The sequence below is a fragment of the Sebastes fasciatus genome, chromosome 19 (assembly GCF_043250625.1).
Source record: "Sebastes fasciatus isolate fSebFas1 chromosome 19, fSebFas1.pri, whole genome shotgun sequence".
Classification (NCBI taxonomy): Eukaryota; Metazoa; Chordata; class Actinopteri; order Perciformes; family Sebastidae; genus Sebastes; species Sebastes fasciatus.
Genome location: NC_133813.1, coordinates 5630058 through 5652827, shown reverse-complemented (window position 1 = coordinate 5652827; position 22770 = coordinate 5630058). Strand labels below are relative to the sequence as shown.

At 41.6% G+C, this 22770-nt stretch overlaps 1 protein-coding gene across 8 annotated transcripts in view; it reads right to left on the bottom strand.

The window, feature by feature from the left end:
- arhgef28a (Rho guanine nucleotide exchange factor (GEF) 28a) overlaps positions 1-22508 on the bottom strand; it is a 55876-nt gene extending 33368 nt beyond the window's left edge. For 6 of the 8 annotated variants that reach the window (XM_074618373.1, XM_074618377.1, XM_074618376.1 and 3 more), the window contains exons 1-9: positions 22212-22498; positions 18606-18660; positions 11101-11245; positions 10302-10682; positions 5716-5905; positions 5406-5595; positions 4822-4891; positions 2660-2700; positions 2422-2497 (exon numbers count right to left, since the gene is read on the bottom strand). In XM_074618373.1, the coding sequence (XP_074474474.1) occupies positions 2422-2497; positions 2660-2700; positions 4822-4891; positions 5406-5595; positions 5716-5905; positions 10302-10682; positions 11101-11245; positions 18606-18660; positions 22212-22213 (1150 nt within the window). In that variant the 5' untranslated portion in view covers positions 22214-22498. Of the gene's footprint in view, positions 1-2421; positions 2498-2659; positions 2701-4821; positions 4892-5405; positions 5596-5715; positions 5906-10301; positions 10683-11100; positions 11246-18605; positions 18661-22211 lie in introns of all 8 variants that reach the window. The other 2 variants (XM_074618375.1, XM_074618379.1) reach the window with 2 other exon arrangements.
- Positions 22509-22770: the final 262 nt, after the last annotated feature.

Below are 22770 nucleotides of genomic sequence, written 5' to 3'. Positions count from 1 at the left end.
TATTTAAAGTCACATGAGGTTGGCACGGGTTACCATGGTTACATGTCTCCAACCTGCAAGGAGGCTCTCAGGAATTGACGACGTAAATTACAGCTCAGTGCATCCGAAAAGATACATACTGCTGTTTATTCACACAAAAGTATGTTGAACGTACACATATTGAGTATGTACTGCATAGTATGCGATTTCGGACGAAGCATCAGGCTCCCTCATGTGGCACGAAGGTGTACTGCAGACATATGTCTAAATATGTTAAATGCTAAATAATTGTTAAATAAACGACTATAGAAGAAATTCTGCAAGTTTATTTGGCGACCCTAATAAAATCTCCTGTGAGCCAGTCTTTGGGAAACACTGCTCTAGAGTTTACAACAAACTCTTCATTCTCCACAACAACACACGGGAAATTAGCATTCACGGTAACCGCGGCAACACCTGAACCATCCCGAGCATCCTCCTCAAAGTTTTTACAAGCCAGCAGCGAGTGTTTGCGTAGCTCATTCAATCTCGTGTGCACGCGTGTGTTTAAAGAGAATTCAAGGTTAATGCATGTGGTTCACCTTAAATGTCAGCTTTTGTAAACCTACGACATCTGAGCTTGTTAACACCCCCCCCCCCCTCTCAGTTCAAGTACAGAGCTCCACTGTCCGATCCAGGGGAGTCGGGGGGAGGGCGACAGGCCAGAGGGGCGAGGGGGGGGGGGGCATCTCCCGGCTCAGACAGAGCTTGAGTGGGACACGCCTGACCCCATTCCTGCCTTTGTCCCGGTGACAGGGCAGATTCCTGGACTCCCAGACTGAGTCATTGTGGAGGCCAGCGGGTAAGACCCGACCTGCACCGCCTGAAGCCAGACTCCAGAAGGATAATACGTCCATTTAATCAAAGAAAACCGCTCATCAACCTCAGACAGAAGTGAATCCCAGTCTGTGCCTGTGAAGCAGTTATTGATTTCCTATGATGCGATTCAAAACAGAGCTGTGCACATTGTGCCAACGCCACAAGAGAGAGGCTTCCAGTCAACCAGCGTTGTTCCCACACCCTGATGTTCAGCACAGCCACAAATATGTTGTTGTGGTTTTTATGAATTACCCATTTATTGTTTAAGCCACATGGAGCTCCTTGCTAGTGCGTGTGCAAAATACAAATATTTAACCAGAGGTTGATGCATGACATTAGGGCTGCGTGTTGGTGGAATCTGGAGATACGATACGTATCATGATACAGGGGATACGGTTCAATATATTGTAATACTGTAAGTAAGGCGATATATTACAGTTTTTTTAAATCAAATTTTAGGAAAACTGTCATGGTATAAAGAACACACCACCATATGCATAAAATCTGAGTAAAAAAAGTCCACTTTTGTATTAGGGCTGTCAAAGTTAACGTGATAATAACACGTTAACGCAAATCTGTTTTAACGCCACTATTTTCTTTAACACATTAACACAACTTGCCATTTTTAGGTTGTAGCGGGCTCAGTTTTAAAACTAGAGTGAAGATACTGGCATCATATGAAACTAAAAAAACCTAAAGAATCCATCGGTATCTAGCTCATCGGGAAGGGAGGTTTCGTCGGGAGGTTAAATAACGCTCCAACCTTGCGCTAATTTTTGGTGAGGAAAATCTGGCATGGCCATTTTCAAAGGGGTCCCTTGACCTCTAACCTCAAGCTATGTGGATGAAAATGGGTTCTCTGGGTACCCACGAGTCTCCCCTTTACAGACATGCCCACTTTATGATAATCACATGCAGTTTGGGGCAAGTCATAGTCAAGTCAGCACACTGACAGCTGTTGTTGCTTGTTGGGCTGCAGTTTGCCATGTTAAGATTTGAGCATATTTGTTATGCTAAATGCAGTACCTGAGAGGGTTTCTGGACAATATTTGACATTGTTTTGTGTTGTTAATTGATTTACAATAATAAATATATACATACATTTGCATGAAGCAAGAATATTTGCCCACTCCCATGTTGATAAGAGTATTAAATACTTCATATCAATCAATCATAGCACTACTTTGAGAGGGCACATACACTGAGAGGGTGCATCTCTTTGCAAATAAAATAAAGATAAATTATTGACTGAGTTCATCTTTGCATGTAAACTATTGATTAACAATCGATACAGTGTTTTTGAGAACCAATACAGTATCACAAAACATAATATTGGGATTTTTATATTTTCTTACCCCCCTACTTGACATACTAACACCCTCCTCCTCCTCCTGCAAGGAAGAGTAGTAGCAGCACAACATCAGGTCTTCTAGATATAACTCTGACTATTCAGGAATTGAAACCAGATGCAAGAGTATTATTGCCATAATATTAAAATGGAAACAGCACTTTGGTTTGGATAAGCTGCTGTTGTGTTTGCCAAATCCTTGAGGGAGATAAATCAAGAGAGAAGAGAAGAATTACCAGATAATGAGTATGGGTACTCGTCGTCCTCATCGTCGTCATCATCCAAAGAAAGAACGAGTTGTTCTTCAAATACCTTTAAACAAACCAGAGGAGGAAGCACGGCTCTTAGGAAAATGCAAGTGTTGTTTACTTGAAAACAACACAGACACAATCACAGTTGCGTGCGACGAACTTAAGAGGCAAATCTATAAACATTTACAGCAAAGACTCGTTATATATCTGTATGTGTACTCACATTGTCCGCCAGCGCGGGCTCTTCCACTCGGAGCTCCTTGCCTGTGCGAGTAAAAAGTAAAAACATTTAGCCAGAAGTTGATGCATGACACACACTCCTCCAGGAATGGAAAACTGGCCAATGAGATGTTGTGCTCGTGCGAAGCAGCGGGTCCAGAGGAAGAGCACATGCTCCCCACTGTGAGGTTGTTATTTCGAGAGGATTAATGGACGGCTGCTGAAGTCGGGACAGGGTTAAGGTCAATACTAAGGAACACTTCCTGCTTCCCTTTATGAGTCGATACTGCCATCTGCCATCTCTATGGTTACCAAAAACAGTGGCCACAGGTTGAGTGAGAGCTGTATGTGTGTGTGTGTGTGAGCGAGAGAGAAATAAAAGAGGTAGAGGCAGCATGGAAGATCTGCAAGAGTCTCAATCTCTGTGTGTGGGGGAAAAAAAACGACCCCCTGAGGTTTCTCTGTACTCTGTGAAGAAGAGCAAACACACGTGTTAAGGAGAGTGTGCCGTACATGGTGTCTGTTGGAAGTGTTTTCTGTCTCTTTAGATTAGTGATGGATGTCTGATCATACAAATGTTTGCTCAACTGAAACTGTGGAGGTTCGTCTTCCACCGCCGCTCACAGACGGAGAGCAAATAAGAGCCGTCTGTGCTTGATGGCTATTTTTTATCATTGATTAATTGCATACTGGGGTCCATAAACAGTCTTGAATTACATAAATTGGGTATCACTGTAAAGCTGAGACTCTTGTGGATCCAATGAGCCCAACTATATTCATGTGTGATGATGTTAGCCCCCATTTTATTGTAGTGAGACCATTTTTTGAAACTTGACCTCTCTGTATATAATGACCTGTGGTGACCTCTAGGATAATCACAGCCTCATGAAACTTTACAGCCACAAACTAGAGACCTAGAGCATTCAGAGGATGGATGGCTTTCCTAGCTAGATTGACAATAAGGGGGTTTCTGAGCAGTTTACACAACAGAAGTGCTTGCCATCCAATTGCCGAAAAATGCAATTCTTGCAGAAATCTACAAATATCAAAACGTTTTTTAAACCAAATCACAGCATGGCTTTTTCTATGGTGTTCCTCAAGGTCTTGGTGTCTTAATGTGGTATTCTGGAGGGATTATTGATAATTTTTATTAATTCTCGAGTGGAAAAAAGCCACTATTTGATTCCAAAATAGTTTTCTGTCAATCAACTAATGATTTGAGCACTAGACACAACTACATCTGTGATTCTGGCATCACTGTGTGTGCGCGTCTGGCTCACGGTGTCACGTTGGTTTTTCGGAGCTCATGTTACTCAGCTGGTAACGTCCATGTGACAGCCGACGTGTGGCACATGAAAAGAGAACACAGACAATGCAGGTGTAGAGCTCACCTGTGTGTCAGGCAGGAGCATCATGGGTGAACAGACACCTGATTAGAACTGATCAGCTGAAATGACGAGTTACTCGCACATCAGTGACGCCGTAACGTTTGGCGATGTTAGCAGGCCAGCAAGCGCAAAGAAAATAGGCCATTAAAAGTAAAAAAATATATAATATAACATATGAGAATGACAAATGTGTGTGTCTCATTAGCGGCACGTGTCAGCCGATAACAGATGTTACGTCGAGGAAAGTCCCCAGCAACTTTTCATGGGACTTTCCGGCTGGTAGCGGTCTACGAACAGAGAAGGTAATACAAAACTTAAAAGACAACAGTCTCTGTTTACCAAACTGACAAAAAAGGCCAACACAGCAACTGTGACTTTGTTTAGTGACGCACATCCTAACGAAACACAACAAACCCTTCGCCTATGGCGGGATTGTGATAGAGGCGATGACTGGGGTGGCAGAAAATGTAATTAAAGGACCATAAACGTAAGACAGAAATGATGTCTGTTATTGGCGATGAACAATTTGATTCTATGAGTAGCTCTCGGACACTTTCATCATGTCAAATTAGCTCCCAGAGGAAGAAAGGTTAGAGACCCCTGGTCTAAAATCAGAAATTCTTGATGCAGCATTGTAACCACTTTCTCATGAATCATGGTAAACAGCATCTTGCCATACATCACTGAGTCCCTGATAACCAAACCTCATCAGATGACTAATAAAAGGCCACTGTAAAGAGGGAGTAAACATTTCATACAGCGCAGACTTTCACCTTACCTTCATCACCAGGAAGGAATTCCTCTTTTCCTCTCTTGTCTACCTCACTGTCAGCTTTGAGCCCATTGATCTGGAACAAAAAACAGATCTTATGTGAACACAGTCACATTGCAAATTATACAAGTAAATCACCAAATAACAGCTAAAAGCAAAAGATTACGATATTACACAGTTTTAATATTATACTGCCGTAATTATTGACAAAAAATTATGACAGCAAAACCCTGCAGAGCAACTCATATGATCACATATTTCATGTGAGTTCATTCTGCACAAGCTACTATCACTGCATCCTGAAGTGTCTGTCCTTCTGATGTCGCCTCCGCATGCCCTCTGATTCATTAGCTGCAGTGTTTTGTTTCCCGTTACCTGCTCAACTCTTATCAAAAATGTCTGATTGCAAATGAAAGGGTGTGGGAGTCAAGGGTTTATCGCTTATACAAGTAGTGGCCTTATCTCGACACATTACATCATGCACAGAGACGCATGGGAACATTTATCAGCAGTTTCTGTCCTATGTTACATAGTAGATGGGATTACAATAAGGATTTTAAATAAAGGTGTTCCCGCTGGTTTGCTCTCACCAGTTTGAGGATGCTGTGGTCTCCCTGTCTGTCTCGGAGGATCACGATGGCGTCCTGAGGGCAGCTGCCGGGCGCCTGCCGCACGGTCAGGGTCAGGGAATCCGTCCCGGGACAAAACCTCAGCATGCAGGAGCTGTCGGACCAAACACACCACACACCTGGAACAGGGCCGACTACGGGACCTGGAGGACTGATGCGGAGGAAGACAGATTACAGGAAGTGAGGTTTTAACAGGACAGAAAGGAGGCTCCCTTATGAATCAGCCTTATCAGAAGTCTGAGTCAAAAATAAGATAAAATCATAGCCGTACGCTGCCAACACCCTGAACATGGCATGCTGTCCGTCCCTCTGAGCCAGCTGGAGGGGCGTGTCTCCCTCCTGATTGGGTAAGGTCAACGCCCTTTGACCTCTCGGTTGGTGGATTAAGAAACGGGAGAGATGGACCAAACCCAGACGCACTGCAAGGTGAAGGAGGGTTTCTTTGGGCTGAAGCTCCGCAGCTACAGAAAGAGACAAATAAGAGGAAGAAGAGTCAAGTTGAGACAAACTTTAGACTGTTTTAGCATGTTTAACCCCCTGAGGCCCACGATCCCCATAGTAGCCATTTCATTGTAGTGAGACCTATTTTTTTAAACCTGACCTCACTGTATATAATGACCTGTGGTGACCTCTAGGATAATCAAAGCCTCATGAAACTGTACAGCCACAAACTAGAGACCTAGAGCATTCAGAGGATGGATGGCTTTCCTAGCTAGATTCACAATAAGGGGGTTTCTGAGTAGTTTACACAACAGAAGTGCTCGCCATCCAATCGCCGAAACATGCTGCAATTCTTGCAGAAATCTCCAAATGTCAAAAGTTTTTGAAACCAAATCACAGCATGGCTTTTTCTATGGTGTTCCTCAAGGTCTTGGTGTCTTAATGTGGTATTTTGGAGGGATTATTGATAATTTTTTATCAATTTCAGTGGTAAAGAATGGTTAAATGTAACTCCAAATCTGTGTAACAACTGTGGTATCAACCTAAAAATTACTTCAGCAACTTATGAGACATAATAGAGCACATACACATAATAGACGCTTTACGTTTGAACGTCTTTAAGTATTTATTAACCATTTATCAAGGTATTATAATCATCGGTTGCAACTTTATAATAGCCATCCAAATAATGTTTATAGATGGTTTACAAACAGTTTCTTTAAGGCTTACAAATAATATATTAATCATTAACAAACATATATATATAGTATATAAAATGTTATGTGTGCAACAATAAACTGTTAAAATAACATAAATTATAGCATTACTAATTAGTAAACATTATTAATTATCATTTAGTTGTTTGTTAACAGTAAAATAACTATTAAATAAGTTTAATAAACTATCAATTTACCATTTATAAATGATTGTTATTATAAAGTGTTACCAACTACACTTGTTATGTTATGTATTTATGCTAAAAAGTTGCAATATACCGATATATATCTTTATCGTAGACTCCCAAATATCTGTCAGCTTCCAGTATCAGTCAGGCTGTACTGTACTTTACTCTTGTAGAGTAAACCTTTCCTCCAACGTTCACATTGATGAAGGTGTGGTACCCTACATGTGTGCAGATGTAACTGTATGTACAGAATGTATGGCAGTAATAAACCACGCGCAGGAAGGAATGAGGAGCTCTGGATTGCGCAAGGTCTGTAGTATATCAATAATATTATAACCTAGAAAAACTGGATGTTTCAGCGAGCCAACACCTGCTGGAAGACGGTTGCTGCCTTTTGCCGTGTGTGCAACGGAGCATGAGGGAGTATAAACAACAAGGATGAGGGTGAACACTCTGGATGATGCTCTAACATGCAACCTCTATAGGTCAAGGGTTCTCTATTCAGACTTGTTTGATTGTGTTCATCTCAATCATGTTAACACCACTTTGTTTTGCCCTGATATTCCGGGTGCTTTGTAATCAGATGTGGCTTTAGTCCGGCCGGCTTCATGGCTTCGTTCACCGGCACCTGAAGTCACATGACGCATTTTGGTCTCCCATCTCTCTTCTCAATAAAACCAAGCTTGATATAACTGTCATCCTGTTTTCTCAATACCGCTAGTCTGGGTTTAGCGTCACTTGGCAATGTGGACTGACTCAAATATTTCTCCAAGTATAGTCAAAAGTGACTGATTCATGACAGATTGACGTGATGTTGCACAATAATTTGTTTCTATTGGCCCAAAGCTAATGCGGGTGGGAGTAACGGCACAGTATGTTTGCTTTATTGGCACAAATGGTCCCCATCTGTAGATATGTACTTTTTAATGATACAGCCCAATTTTATCATTTATAGCTAATTATTTCGCGGACCCCCTGGCAGAGTGCCACGGACCCCTTGGGGGTCCACGGACCCTACTTTGAGAATCCCTGCTCTAGGCTAATATGCTGCGGCACTGGGTGGCAACATTCATCCTCCATACACACCCTTGTTGTTCTGTAAGCACGGGGTGAACGGCTGTTTGTAGAGAGGATCGGAGGGAACTTTATCTGAGAGCTGAAGGTTGCCCACGGCGCTATCTTTCCAACCCAGAAACAATGTGCAGAAGAAGAATTTATTTTCTCTTTTCCCTCCGATGTGTCGCCGGAGCCCCGAGATGAACTGGAACTCCCCGTCACCTCCACAATGGCACCGTTAATTGTGACCCAGTTTCGAGCGGCTGAGGGGAGTGAATACTGAACATGCTCTTCACGCAAAGTTCAACAAACAAGAATGTCATTGTCAGACAGGCCAGTAAATAGTGCACTGAGGGACTCGGGGCCGACAGCTACTTTGCATTTGCACCTCGCCTGTGATTTGCATGGACATTTGCTTTTTCTAAGGAAGCCATGTACATAACACTACACTGCTGTCTGATGTGGCCTTCAGCAGAGGGCTGAACAGGGCATTTGTTGAGGGATCCAGTCTGGTGTCACTTCCTTTTCGGGAATTGTAAGCAATAAACCATCTCCATCAGCTCAGTATACTTTTCCCTACCAGGGCATGCTCTTAAAATGCACCCATGTTCAATATACAGTAATGCCTTGGCATGCTGTGAGTGTTTCACCCTCATTTCTTAAAGAAAAAAAATGAGGTGAGACTTCACTGCTCTGAAATAATGAAACATCATAAATACCGAAATCTGAGGCCAGACGCCAGAAACAACTCGGACACAGCTGTGGTGTAAAGGAGTGGGAACGCAGCGCGGAGGAGGATTGTGAGAGTTGATTTAATGGACGCAGAGGTCTGCAAGACAACTCTAATCTGGCTGAGGAGGAATAATGGCAGTAATTGCTCCGTCTACACCGGACTCTGGCCGGCCGGCCGGCTGGCTGGCTGGACCTGCACATCATGTGATGAAAGAGTCGGTCTGTACATTCAGATGTCACTGAACACCAGAACACCACTGTAATGTTTTGTTTGTTAAAGGGTTAGTTCACACAAATTAGAGTAAAACTCATAGCGGTATCAGTCTATGATGATCATTTGCTTTTAATGTGCCCAGGTTTTGAGATATCTGAGGTTGTGAGATTTCCTACAGAAATGTAAAGTGATCTTTTTTCTGTGTCCGTTACCTTTGTCAGGTATATGCAGTATTTACTGTGGACCACATCTCAACTGTCATTTGCGTTACGACTTACCCATGTTACTTTACGTAAGATAATTTTACATTTAATACATGTGCAAACAAGCTGTATATTATAATATATATATAGATACGTAGATAGATAGATAGATAGATAGATAGATAGATAGATAGATAGATAGATAGATAGATAGCTTAGCTTGTGTGAAAATCCGGTGATTAGTTTGAGCAAAAATATGAAGATATATTTTCATTATCAACAATAAAGCTGCATCAATTAATTGATTAGTTGTGAACAATTAACTTTAATCGCCAACTATTTTGATAATCGATTAATTGGTCTGAGTAATTTTTTTATGAAAAAATAAGTCAAAATTCTGATTCCAGCTTCTTAAAAGTGAATATTTTCTGGTTTCTTTCCTCCTCTATGACAGCAAACTGAAATCTTTGAGTTGTGGACAAAACAAGACATTTGAGGACGTCGTCTTGGGCTTTGGGAAACACTGATCGACATTTTGCCGCATTTCTTTTACATTTTATAGACCAAACAACTATTGATTAATCGAGAAAATAATCAAGAGATTAATCAACAATGAAAATAATTATTAGTTGCAGCCAAACCATCAACAAAACCATTGATTATAATACGGGTAATTTTTTACGCACTTGTGGAAGAGTGTGTAGAGTAAGTTTTAAAAAAAAGAGACAGTGTCCCCTTTACTCTGGATAATCCACAGGCCCTGCAGAAATAGTCCCTATGTAACAGGAAGATATCTCAAAGCCTGTGCAAATGAGAGCAAAACTATGGCTAGATACCACTAGAGTTAAGTCACAAAATATGTGTTTTTGAACTTAGGTGAACCAGCCCTTAGGAACATCTCCAGGATGTACAAAACAGCAACAACAGCAAAAATGTAAAAAAACAAAACAACACAACAAAACAAAAAGCTCCTTTGGAAGTTGAACAGTTGAGAGTTGTCATATCTGCTGAGCGGAGGGGAATCAGAGGGGAATCCCTGATATCTGACCTCTGTAAATGATCCAGGAAGTAGCGGAGCACAGACTAGGACATGAGTGCATGAGGCCTCTAGGCTTTATCACTAAACATCCTCACAAACTGTTCTAAGAGAGTGAAATAAATCCACACAGACCTCCTGAATGTGCTTTGTTTTGAAGTTTAAATGATTCATAGAGCACAACATGCAGACCAAGCTGTGCTTTAGAAGAGTCAGAAAGCATCAATAACAAACCATGTCATGACTTGTTCTCCCACTTCCTATTTCATACCTTCTCTCGGCAGGCTGTCGGTGTTTTTCCACTGCTGAGGGTAATCCATGTTGGCCAGAGCCTGAGTGATCTTCTCATCCAGCTGCCTGAGATCAGCTTCATCACCTGAACTCTGCCTGAGCCGCACATCCTCCTCACAGCTGTCTAACCCTGCAGCGGTGAGCTCCTCGTCAGCTGCCTGCGCCACCCGCGTGGAAAACCTCTTCAGGACTTCTAGGTAGCTCTGGGGGCCGAGCTGGTCCCTGTTTGCACTCAGGTACTCTGCCGCCTCCTGGGCGACGTCCCTGAGGTATTCGAGAGAGGCTTCACCCTCGCATGGCTCCACTTGGTCCTCTGCGTAAAAGTAGGATGTGACAGAGACAACTTCCACGAGGTCATGGCCTGTGGGAGGAAGAGAAATTCATGATAGGAGGTGGTGAAAAATAATTATAGTAGTTTGCGACACACGGCCTCTTGCCTGTTTACATCCAGCTCTGTGCTTTGTACACAAACCAACTAGCCAACAGTTTGCAGAGATGCAAGCCCACATTTCTGGTCGGAAGGAGAAACACCTACTTTTAAACATTATGCAAGACTTGGATATCAGCCGGTTTTTGGATATGCACAAATTCCGCCACATGTTATGGTAATCGGAGTATGCAGGACTGCATGTAAATGGGAATATTAGTGGAATATTCATTTTCTTTAGCCATGTAAACAGCTTAGGAATATTGACTTCTTTGGAATAAGGGCATGTAAGCATGTAAACGTAGTCAATGACAGGCAAAGAAAGAAATCTGAGTTTGACTGAAGGACATACCGGGAACTGTGAAGCGAAGGCTCAGCCCATCATCTCCTCTTCTTGCTGCAGTCACATGTGTAAGGTTTGAGCCTTGTACAGCAACGTAAAACTCGGCATCTTCAGGAGCGTTGGCTTGTAACCTCACATGGACCTCCACCTGTCCCTGAGACGAGAGAAAGAAAATCAATCCATTTAATTGCCTTTACAACACAACCAACGTTTAAAACTCAGAAGGCCTTAAAGCATAACTTCGGTATTTTTCAACCTGGACCTTATTTTCCCATGTTTTTGTGTCTAAGTGATTAATGGGGACAACACTTTTTGAAACTGGTCCAGTATTGAAGGAGAACGCTGAAACCGCCAGCTGCTAAACAAGCTGTAATGTAATCATTTGGGGCAACCTGACACCGTCAGTTTACGTCCACTGAAGGTGCTTGTTTTTGCTACTGACAGGCTCAGATTGTTATTATAAGTGTCTGACAACATTAAGGAAAGGACCCTACAGAGAAATGAAATGTTTTTCTCACCTTTCGCTTTGTTTGTGATTGTGTCATGTGACTTGTTGCCGGAAGACAACAGTGGAAACATGATAAGAGTTGGGGAGAGGAGTACCACGGGAAACCGGTGTTGTCAGAGTTTATCTAAAAAATTTTCAATGTCATGGCTGAATGTTGATGTTAGATGATTTCCACAATGTAGATGTGACGCGAGATTTCAGCGCGAGGCTTCTCTGAGCGAGACGCACAATAACAAACAGATCCGATCAAGTGAAAGATAAGAAAGTAGGTTCCTTTCCATAATGCTGCCAGACACTTAGAATAACAATCTGAGTCAGTCAGTGGTAAAAACAAGCACTTTTAGTGGATGTAAACTGACGGTGCCGGGTTGCCCCAATTGATTACATTACAGCTTGTTTAGCGGCTGCAGCGCTCTCCCGCAATACTGGACCAGTTTCAACAAAAGTTGTCCCCATTAGTCACTTAGACACAAAAACATGGGAAAATAGAGTCCAAGTTGAAAAACACCAAAGTTATCCTTTAAAAAAACAGCTTTCTCTAGAAGGAAAATGTCTTTTCTTATCACCCTGCTGACACGTTGTGATTACCGTTAGTCAGTTTCACAAAGTGCACTGTACTGTACTGGATGGAAGGAGCAAAAACGGGGATAAAAGCAGGGAGAAAGGAAGAAAGAGAGACACCAGCCATTTTCTCACAATGGGGGCCAGCTGCACCCTACTGAGCGTCTACACCACGATCCACCTTCATAATGAGGGTCATTATTTCTGTTACATCACTGCCTTCATCCGGACTCTGCTTTGACCTGCAACACCCAAAAGACACCCACTACTCTTGTCCTCCATGTCTTCAGTATACTGAAGCAATCAGACAGATTTCGCTGAGTAAAAGACCAACACTAGATTTCCTGTCACATTATTCACTGCAGTGCAGCAGATATGTTTCTGCAAAGTAAATGTTTTTGTCCTCAATATCAATATAGATTACCAAACACATGGAAACCACAAGATTTACTTCACCTCCCCAGTGTTATTTTTCCTCCAGAGACTGACCTTTTCAAGAGGGTTAGTTAGCTCATCGTTCAAGTTCAAGAGGGATGGCATACTTGGGAGTTCAATGTTTGTGCAATATCCTTATCTCCTGTTTTCTTGTGTGCTCAGTTAAGGGTTTTATCTTGTGATTTATGGGGTCATCCTTAATTTATCCTTATTGTCAATAAAGTATCTATCATGTTAAAATGTATTTTTAGGGCCTAGATCATCTTAAATCTTATAACATTTTAGAGGGAGAGAAGCTCAATACAATACCAGAGCCTACACAGTTGAGAACTTCATCTTAGATTGTGTATGGATTAAATATAAACTATATTATTATCTGTAAAGACTTAAACTGCGTCTGAAATACCATACTATGCACTACATACCCGATATGTGTACTATCATTCAACATACTTTTGAGTTAAATGCTAACGTCAGCATGTTACCATGCTCACAAAAACAATGCTTATACGCAGGTATAATGTTTACCATGTTCACTATATGGTTTGATGTGTTGATATGCTAACATTTGCTAATTAGCACAACCCAAAGTACAGCTGAGGCTGATGGGAATGTCGTTAGTTTTGCTGATCAGAAGCTGCCTGCAAAAGGACACAGATAAGGGCTACATGATTATATCATTTTAAAAATGCTAATCTCATGAGGAAAGACCATCTCAACCCTAACCAATAATAGAGTTATTACAATATTGACTGAGCCTCAAACTGATATCAGTCTCACTTTTATTTGCTTTGCCCCGAAACTGGAGCTTTCCAGAGTTACTACTTGAGTCCAGTCCCTCGTGTTTCAGAGGCGGACTTGAAACTGACCTCTTGTGTCAGCAGGCTGTTGGTTTGGACTGATAATAGACGTCTGAGGTCTCAGGCTGCAGTTTCTCAGCTCGCTGTGTGCACTAAGTGGTGAGCTGCGGTACCACTTAGCGCACACTTATCGCCGTTAATGTTATCGCTGATTGTTTTTCCACCTTACAGAAAGATAAGACGTCGGCCTGTGGTTTGTGCAGCCTTCCTGATTTCTTACAAGGCTAGCTAGACCCAGGGCATCAATAGTTCTTTAGTATTTTGAAAGTATAATTTCATTAATTTTATTAAAATGTGTCTTAATGTTTTGAAAGTAACCACAACATTTTTTGCACAACTTTGGAGGGATTTTGCTCTGCTAAATTTTGGACAAAGAGCATTCTCACATACATTTTTCCTGTTTATTGTCATAATTGTGCTATATCATATTAACATCAAGGAGATTTATCCATTCTCTATCTTTGCCGTTTTATTTTTTGGAAGTTGTCCTCCAGCTATTAGATTGAAATGTCTATGAAAGACACAGAAACACATGTGAACGCTTATTTTCAATATCTTTTGATTTTGTTTTCACTCCTCCAAGGAGGCCGTAGTTCCCACTTAATTGTCCCAAACAATCTGCAGCAGCCTCAGATCATATCGGTACAATTCGATCAGACAGAATTTGCTTGATCCTAACCGTATCTTTCTGTGCCTCGGGGGAAGAGGACGGAGGATGGCTGGCTGGTGATGAGACGTCTATGAGATGTGATCTATGGTCTTTTCTCCGGGGCTTTATCATGACACAACCTGATCCAGTAACAATGAAATATTCAACACCTTGTGGTTTTACCTCATGCCTCTTATATGGGCAGCTCTCAGGTCAGGCATAATGTGTTAATTATGGAACATGAGGAGGTCTGTTTCATATGCAATAGGAGCTTGATACAAATCCAAAAAGGGGAATTGTACTGTGTTGAATTACCTCAATAATAACTGGTGCATATGAATATTTGTTTTCCAAGGATACACCAGTGACATGGTTTTATAATCCCATGTTGTTGTCCTTTCAGTGGGGAAAAACAACGTCAGATCTGCTGCCTGTGGTCTCCAGGAAACCAGCAGTCATCAGCTTTAGAGCTCTTTGCTGTGATCTCCTGAGTGCAACACGTAGGTGACGTCAGGGGAGCGAGATCACTGCAACAACAAAAACAGCTCCAATAACAGTCAGTTCCCTGAGTGAGAAGACAGCCTGACGTCAGCGGGGAAAGAGTATAGTTTTTTTGTTTAAATATTTACAATTTTTCACAGGATAGTATTTCAGGTAGGAAACCGACACAAGGGACATTTTGTCATTTTACCCTCGGCCGACTTTACTGTCTTTCAGAGGTTGTAGCAGGCTCAGTTTTAGAGCTAGAAGGTGCTGGTATCATATGAATGTAGACAACTTAAACCTAATCCATTGGTACCAACCATGTCATGCTAGCATGTCGGGAAGGAGGCTCAATAACGCTCCGTTAAGTTAGGCTAAATTTTGGCGAGGAAAAACTGGCATGGCCCATTTCAAAGGGATCCCTTGACCTCTGACCTCAAGATATGTGAATGAAAATGGGTACTATGGGTACCCACAAGTCTCCCCTTTACAGACATGCCCACTTTGTGATAATCACATGCAGTTTGGAGCAAAAACAATGCAGTTTTTTGCATGCAGTATAAATGTGTTATTTCGGCCTATTCTAAAAATGCTTTCTGCATAGGCCTACTGGGATCTGTTGGATATGTCTGGAAAGTGCTGAGATGCATCTGAAATTAATCTTCAGGTTCCCAGCTTTCAGATGACATACACCACTTCAATGTGACATACATGGTTGACCTGCTATCGCCCCCTAAATACCCCCTGTCCCTCCCTAAAAAAGACAAAAATAAGTCTATGCCGGTAAAGAGTGGTGGAGAGGAAAAGGTTAAGAGGAGTTCTACTGGAAAATGAAGTGTGCTGAAATCCTCACACAGTCGTCACTATATAAATCATTATAACTTAATGGTTTGGCTTCGCAAAAAACACTAGAGGGCTGAGAAAAGGCACCGACTTCTGATCAATTTCATAAATTCCAAAACAAGCTGACACATCCGGCAAAGCCTTTTTCAAACTTCCAAGAATGTTTCAAAGTGAAAATATTTGAAATATGTCTAAGTCACACAGTACCGCAGTGACATGTAGGGTACGTAGATCTGAGCTCAAGGAAGCTCAGTGATCCAGAATGTCATTGGAGTCTTGAGGGTGACAGGTAGAACTGTACTGCCGGTCTTTTCTCATACCCGAGACACATACCTCTGATTTAATCCGCTGTACAAATGAGACACTAATTGCCAGTCTACATGTCAGAAGATGCTGTCAGTAAAGCTGGCATGGTGGCACAAACATATCATTGCAAAGAACAGGCTGCCAAGTATAGACGCCTTGTTATGTATTAAGTACCTAGATATTGTGCAAAATGTTCACTGAAATAAATAATTAATGCTGTTTTAGCTCTTTAATATTTGTAATAAGAGCACATGTCACAGAGATTTTTTCTTCTTCTTTTACGACTGACTGGCTTATCGAAGGTTGATAAGTGAGTGGCAGGGTGAGGTTTGGTTTGTTTGACATGTGAAAAGCATGGCAAACACAATCCCCACAGCACTTAAAGGGAAACAAAATCATAAACCACAACACAGAGATACCCACTAGCTCAAAGAGCACCGTGATAACTGTCCCTATCAAACCATACGGGCAATTGAACAAACACGATACAACAAGGATATAGTTTATCTATCTCCATTTGTGAACATGCGGTCGTGCTGCGTTGGGATAAAAGCTGCTATAAGGAAACAAGATTAGGTTTCTACAGCCGTGCTAGACGCTCTGTGAGACGGAGCAGTGATTTAAGTGAAATGCTAACGACAACATGCTAACATGATTCACGATAACTGACAACATGTTGATGTTTAGCAGGTGTAACATTTACCACCATTATAATCTTTGTTTAGTGTGTTAGCATGCTAACATTTGCTAATTAGCACTAAACAATACAGCTGAGGGAATGTTATTATTTTATTTGGTGCTAACTATAGAAGTATACTCAAGTATAAGAAGTGAACGTAGTCACCGTGACGTCACCCATTGGTTTGTGGACTGCTGTTCTGAAGACTCGAGTTTGGTAATTTGGTCGTTGCCGTCTTGTTTTTTTTAAACCAGAAGTGACACGTGAGGGTGGCGCTAAGTACAACTGAATGCTGAATAAGACATTTTTATGCGACCAAAATGTTACAATTAACTTTCACGAACTGAAAACACACCGTGAAAGGGTTAAAGTTGTAAGACGGAAACACGGACAACACCCAGACTGGACAAAGCCGTGGTAGCGACCTGTCAATCACAAGGTAGCCACGCCCTAAAGCATCCCCTGCTTTATGGTCTAACTCTAAATGGGACCATAATTTACTAAATGAACATCATGCTGTATTGAAGAAGACTTGAAACTAGCGACTGAGACCATAAACTCATGTTTACAATGTTTACTGAGGTAATAAATCAAGTGAGAAGTAGGGTCATTTTCTCATAGACTTCTATACAATCAGACTTCTTTTTGCAACCAGAGGAGTCGGCCCCTGCTGGCTGTTAGAGAGAATGCAAGTTTAAGGCACTTCAGCATTGGCTTCACTTTTCAGACACAGAGGTTGCCGACTATGATAAACCAACGTTTTGGACAAATTAGAATTTTGACTTGATGAAATCGCTAGATGAAAATTTAGGGGATCACCAAAGTTATCATTAATCATCCTCTGGGGAACATAAATGTTTGAATAACATGTCATATCTATCAATCAGGAGTTTTCAGAATGAGGAAAACACTTGACCTACTGGTGGAGTTAGATAAACTGAGTCAATTCATCCTAAACAGAAAAATTGGGTAACATGTTTGTTTTTTGGTATATTTCAGGACCATGAGAACACAGTCTTCATGGACGAACAAAATCCCTTTGTCCTGCACTGGAGCTCAATAAAACCTCCTCCAACACAGGAACTGCCACACTTTCTGCAAATTCAATGCCACCATTTATCCATTGATCTGGCCCGAACAGTATCTGCTCTGGGCCTGGTGCGGAAGGTGCACCACAACACTTTACTAAGGGTGTTACAATAACAGCTTTTATAGCACAGCAGTGTGCCGTCGTGGCTCGCCTACAACAAAGCCCGGCATTGAAATCTGGATCTCATTCAGCAGTGAGAGAGTTGCTCCCGTTGAGCTGTGACCTTAGTGGGTGGAGACGCCACTTCCTCCTAATGGAGAGAGGTGTATGTGAAAGTGGTAGAGCCCGTAATGATTCACATGCCTGGGTTTCAGACCGGTCCTCAATCAGCCTCTATGAGCGAGCTGAGGCAAAGGTTTTGGAGCGAGCCCCCCCCAACACCCCCGCCCTCCCCCATCTGAAAGTGGTGACACAGCAAAACAAGCAGACACTCTGCTTACCAGAAATCTGGCAACGCTTCAGTGACTGGCCCACCCAGGCTTCTGCACACACCGGAGAATAAGGGCGAAAGAGAGAGAGAGAGAGAGATGGCGGATATGGAGGATTGACGAGGAAAAGGAAGACAGATGGAAGAAATGAAAGTAGCACAGAGAAGTTCTACAATGTCAAACAATATTTCAAACACACCCTGCACTCTAAAAAAATGCTTCCAAATGGAAAATGTGTATTTATTTAATTCATACACTGGTGCACTCCGTACAGGAAAAAGCCAAGAAACAAATGTTCTCTCCCATGGTCACTGTGGAAGCCATGCTTTTTCAGAGGGTCTGGTCATTAGGTGAGCAGGCTGTGTTAAAGCCTGGCTTCCCCAGGGACTGAAACCCTCCTGGCTTAGGTTTCACCTGCGACACAAGGCTTGCAAGTCGACCACTGCACAGATGCGAGAGTAAGTACTGAGAGAGAGCGAAGGGATGGCTGGAGGGAAAGACTAGAGCGCTCTAATTCTGGTGAGAAAACACAGAATTGGGTCTAAATATGGGAGACTGCTCCTCAGAGTTCATCACCCAACCACGCCCCAAAAAACATCCAGATAGACCCCTCTACCAGACCACCAACACATCAGACACGTACAGACTGGAGCAAAGCATAAAGGCACTTACATATAGAGGCGCCTCGATTCTGTTCACCTCCATTTTCTCTCCATCCACCAGATGCCTAGGGAGGAAATAGTCATGTTACTACAATGTCAGGATAATAAAACATTTCAACCTTTATCTTTCATTACATTGCTTTCATTGAAATTGTTTATTTAGAATAACGTTTTTTTTGTTTCCCATAGCCAGAAACAAGAGGAAGAAACTGAAAGCTCAAGTGATAATTGATCATGATTTTATACCCTTTCCTTTAGTGTGTCATGTAGTTTTTTGTGCATGTAAAAGGTCTGCAAAGTTACAAAGCCTAAAGTCCACGCTGAAGAGAGTTACTCTCCCCCACAGAAACACTGCTCCTGAACCGCCTTGATTGAAGCCCCGCCTTTTCTTCCGTAACGTGGTGATGTCACCAAGTAACACATTTGCATAACACCTGCCTAAGTGGCTAGTTTGGCACGCCCTCAAACAAAGCTAGTTAGAGCAGAGCTGGAGCAGAGTTCGAAGAGTTCGAAGAGTTTGGTTCGGTTGACCAATCAGAGCAGACTGGGCTTTTTGGGGGGGAGGGGCCGGAGCTTAAATAGAGTTTAAACAGAGTGTTTGAGACAGAGGTTGAAAAGAGGTGCTGCAGCACAGCCGGTACGAGAAAAATAAAGCGTTTTTTTTAACATTAAAGTATGCAAACATGTTCTAGTAGAAACCCCAAATACAAGTATGCACCTGAAAATAAGCATATTACGTCCTCTTCAAAACAGAAAATACATCCAAGGTATTTAGATGTATACACTTCTATATATGATGCTCTGCTTACAGCCTTTAGGTGATTGAGATAACCACCTGTGTGGAAGAAGCTACAATAACTACAGTACAGCGTCTTACTCTTCAAGCAGCAGTGGAGAAAAGGGTAACTGTCCAGTATCATCAGCACACCGGATCCGCTGTGTGACTTCACTCTCAGCTGTGAATAGTGCATGACTTCAAAGCTGCACAGTGGTGTCAGCTCTGCAGGCAGCACTTTGTCTAGACACTCTTTTGCATGAGCTGGTGCCCCTCAGACAAGCCTTAATAGTCTGTTTTTGCACACATTTCATTACAGTTCATTACATCATTTCTGCCAAATCATTTCCTCTCTTCTCTCAGTTCCCAATTAGGTGTGCAAATAATTATTATTTTCATTGTCGTCATTTAATCTGACGATAGTTTTCTCTGTTAATCGATTAATCAATTGGTTAGCCAAGCATGACGGTCTTAAAATGGGTTGTTGCAACCTTTTTGATATGAAGTGCCAATTTTAAAAATGTCTTTTCTATCAGTGTGCCATATCAACATTAAAGTTAACATAAAGTTTAATTATGACACCACATCAAACTCCAACGGATCTGTAATTTTATTTCAATTTATTTCAATACAGCATGATGTTCATCTAGTAAATTATGGTCCCATTTAGAGTCAAATAGACCATAAAGCAGGGGATGCTTTTGGGCGTGGCTACCACGCCGTTGTCCGGTCTGGGAGTTGTGGGTGTTTTCGTTTCAGAACTTTAACCCTTTCACAGTGTGTTTTCAGTTCATAAAAGTTATCCACAAATGGAAGACGTCCCGGTGACTACATCCACTTCTTATATACAGTCTATAGGCCAATGGTGGCACGCATGCCTAAGGTTAACTACCCTTACTAATCAGTTAATCAACTAGTTATTTCAGCCCTAATCCAACCAATAATCCCAATATAAACCCATAATTCCACAAATGAAATAGAATAAAACATCCAACGACTTTTCATGTTGACACTTACTGTATGTGCGTAAAGTCAATTAACTTCTGATCATAATTCTAACGGCAGTAGGCACTATCCTCTGAATCTGGGTTAAACCCATGATTACTTAATGTTATTCTATGCCATGAAAACTGTAAAGTACGTGACACAGCAGACCAACACCAAGAACAGGATCCAGTATCTTAACAACAGGTCAAGTCACATTATACTGTAAAACACTAACTGGTGTCCTTAGGGGTTATCGAACAATAATATCACTATCACTGTATTATGGTGTCCAAAGGACATCTTATCAATGGAAGAGCAATGCCACAGGCCTGGGCGGCTATCTCCTGTTTTTAATCCTACTCATATCAATGGGGCTACACCATTGTCATAAGGAACTAGAGAAGGTTTACGTGTCATATTGTAGAATAAACATTGTCCTGGTTGGCAGGTTGCGCCCCAGAACGTCAACAAACATGGTATGCTTGTGTTTAATCAAGGTTTAAAGACATAATCTGAATCCACACGTAGAAAAGGATCAAGATCCATCTTGATTTGAGCTCCTTGAGTTTCAATCATGTATGGGCAAAAAGTTCACCAGTGTAACCAAAGTAAGACACTTGTGAGGATGAATCTCAAATCCAGATGTCCAGTTTTTCTAGTCTGCACAGAATTTGCGTCAGTCATTGTCCTCAGGCTGACTTCAGCCTCTGACATGTTCAATGAGAGTAAGAAACCTGACCTGGCTGGTGGCCACGCACGCCAGAACAGAGCGTGAGAAAAGAGATTACACATAACAAGAGAGCGAACGCTGTCACAATGCATTGGGGAAACTGAATTTGACATCTTTATAAAGTGATGCAAATGTGTTCAGACAGGAAGCAAGTTGATCCTGTTGTCCTTATAACATTTTTTCAGGTGATGCATGATTGAATAATTCCTCTCACATGACGAGCTGCAATCAGTTATAGGATGTTTGATAACTAACTTTAATATGCTTGGTATGCCTACATGGAGATTCATTTGGGACTGGTGTCACTTCTTAGACGAAGATGCTCACTGACATAGATGAGCATCGTACTCACTCAGCAGTGTCACTGTGGTTTTTGTGGGATAAAAAAGGTGTGAAAACTTTCTTTCAGACCACAAATATGATCATATATGAAACTACCTTAGAAATAAATAAATCTGCCCTCGGAAAGAACATTTACAAAAGTATTTCAAACCAAATGCAATAACTTTTACTAAATTCATAAATACCATTCACTGGGACTATATCTGTTATTGTAATCTGTACCATGCACGTTGTGCTATTTATTGTATTTACTGAATGGCGTGCTATTTATTGTATTTGTGCAAAATAAAGATTATTATTATTATTATTATTATTATTATGGAATATAATGTTTGTCTCAATAATCAATAAACTACAGACACCTTTTCTGCACCACTTTAATGTGAAATAATGGAAAATAACCTTTAATTTTATGGACAATTGATAAACTCTCACACAAAATAGACTTTAGATCATTACTATAAACATTATCAGCACTCAAACATATCCTTCAGGGACAATAAATGCTACAGCTTTCACGTGGAAGTGAAGCTCCTGCAGGCAAATACAGTCAGTAAATGCATGAGAGCAACAACAAAAAAACAGCAACACCACAACAAGGACACAGAAAGAAGCAGGAATATTATGAGTGCAGGCATTGAAGTTGAAGTTTTACCATGAATGCACCAGCATTTGATGATGTATAAATCAATAAAACACATATAATTTCACATGCAAAGTTTTTTGTTTCACCAAAAGCACAAGTATTTTCGACTCTAGATGAACTAGCTTTCCATTCTTACATACCTGCTGTCGTCTCTCTCTCTCTCTCTCTCTCTCTCTCTCTGAGCTCTCAGTCCGACGTCGACTCAAATCGCACGACTTGTTCTCTTTAGATAAAGTTTCTCTGTTGCTTTACTTCTCTTCTTCTGAATAAACACCTTTCTCACACCTTTATTATTCCGCATTACTGTTGGTCTCTCCTTCATCGGTGTGTTTCAGTCGGTTGGGAGTTTGTTTGCAGGTGTTGTTAGAGTTGTTTCCCCTCTCTCTCTCTCTCTCTCTCTCTCTCTCTCTCTCTCTGCAGCCTGCTCCTCTGGTCCAGCCCCCTCACACACAGACACACAGACACACACACACACACACACACACGCACACAAGGCTGCTGCTGCTGCAGGACTGAAGAGGAGGAAACATTCCCATGAATATGTTACATTATGTTTATATTATTCCCATATGCTTAATGCCCTCTGAATATAGTTAGTTTGTAGTGATATTGCTTGCTTGCTTTATATGGTATTTCCATGGGCTATATTATTTACTGTATAACATTACTGGGCTTTATTGTGTACACGGGTCAGT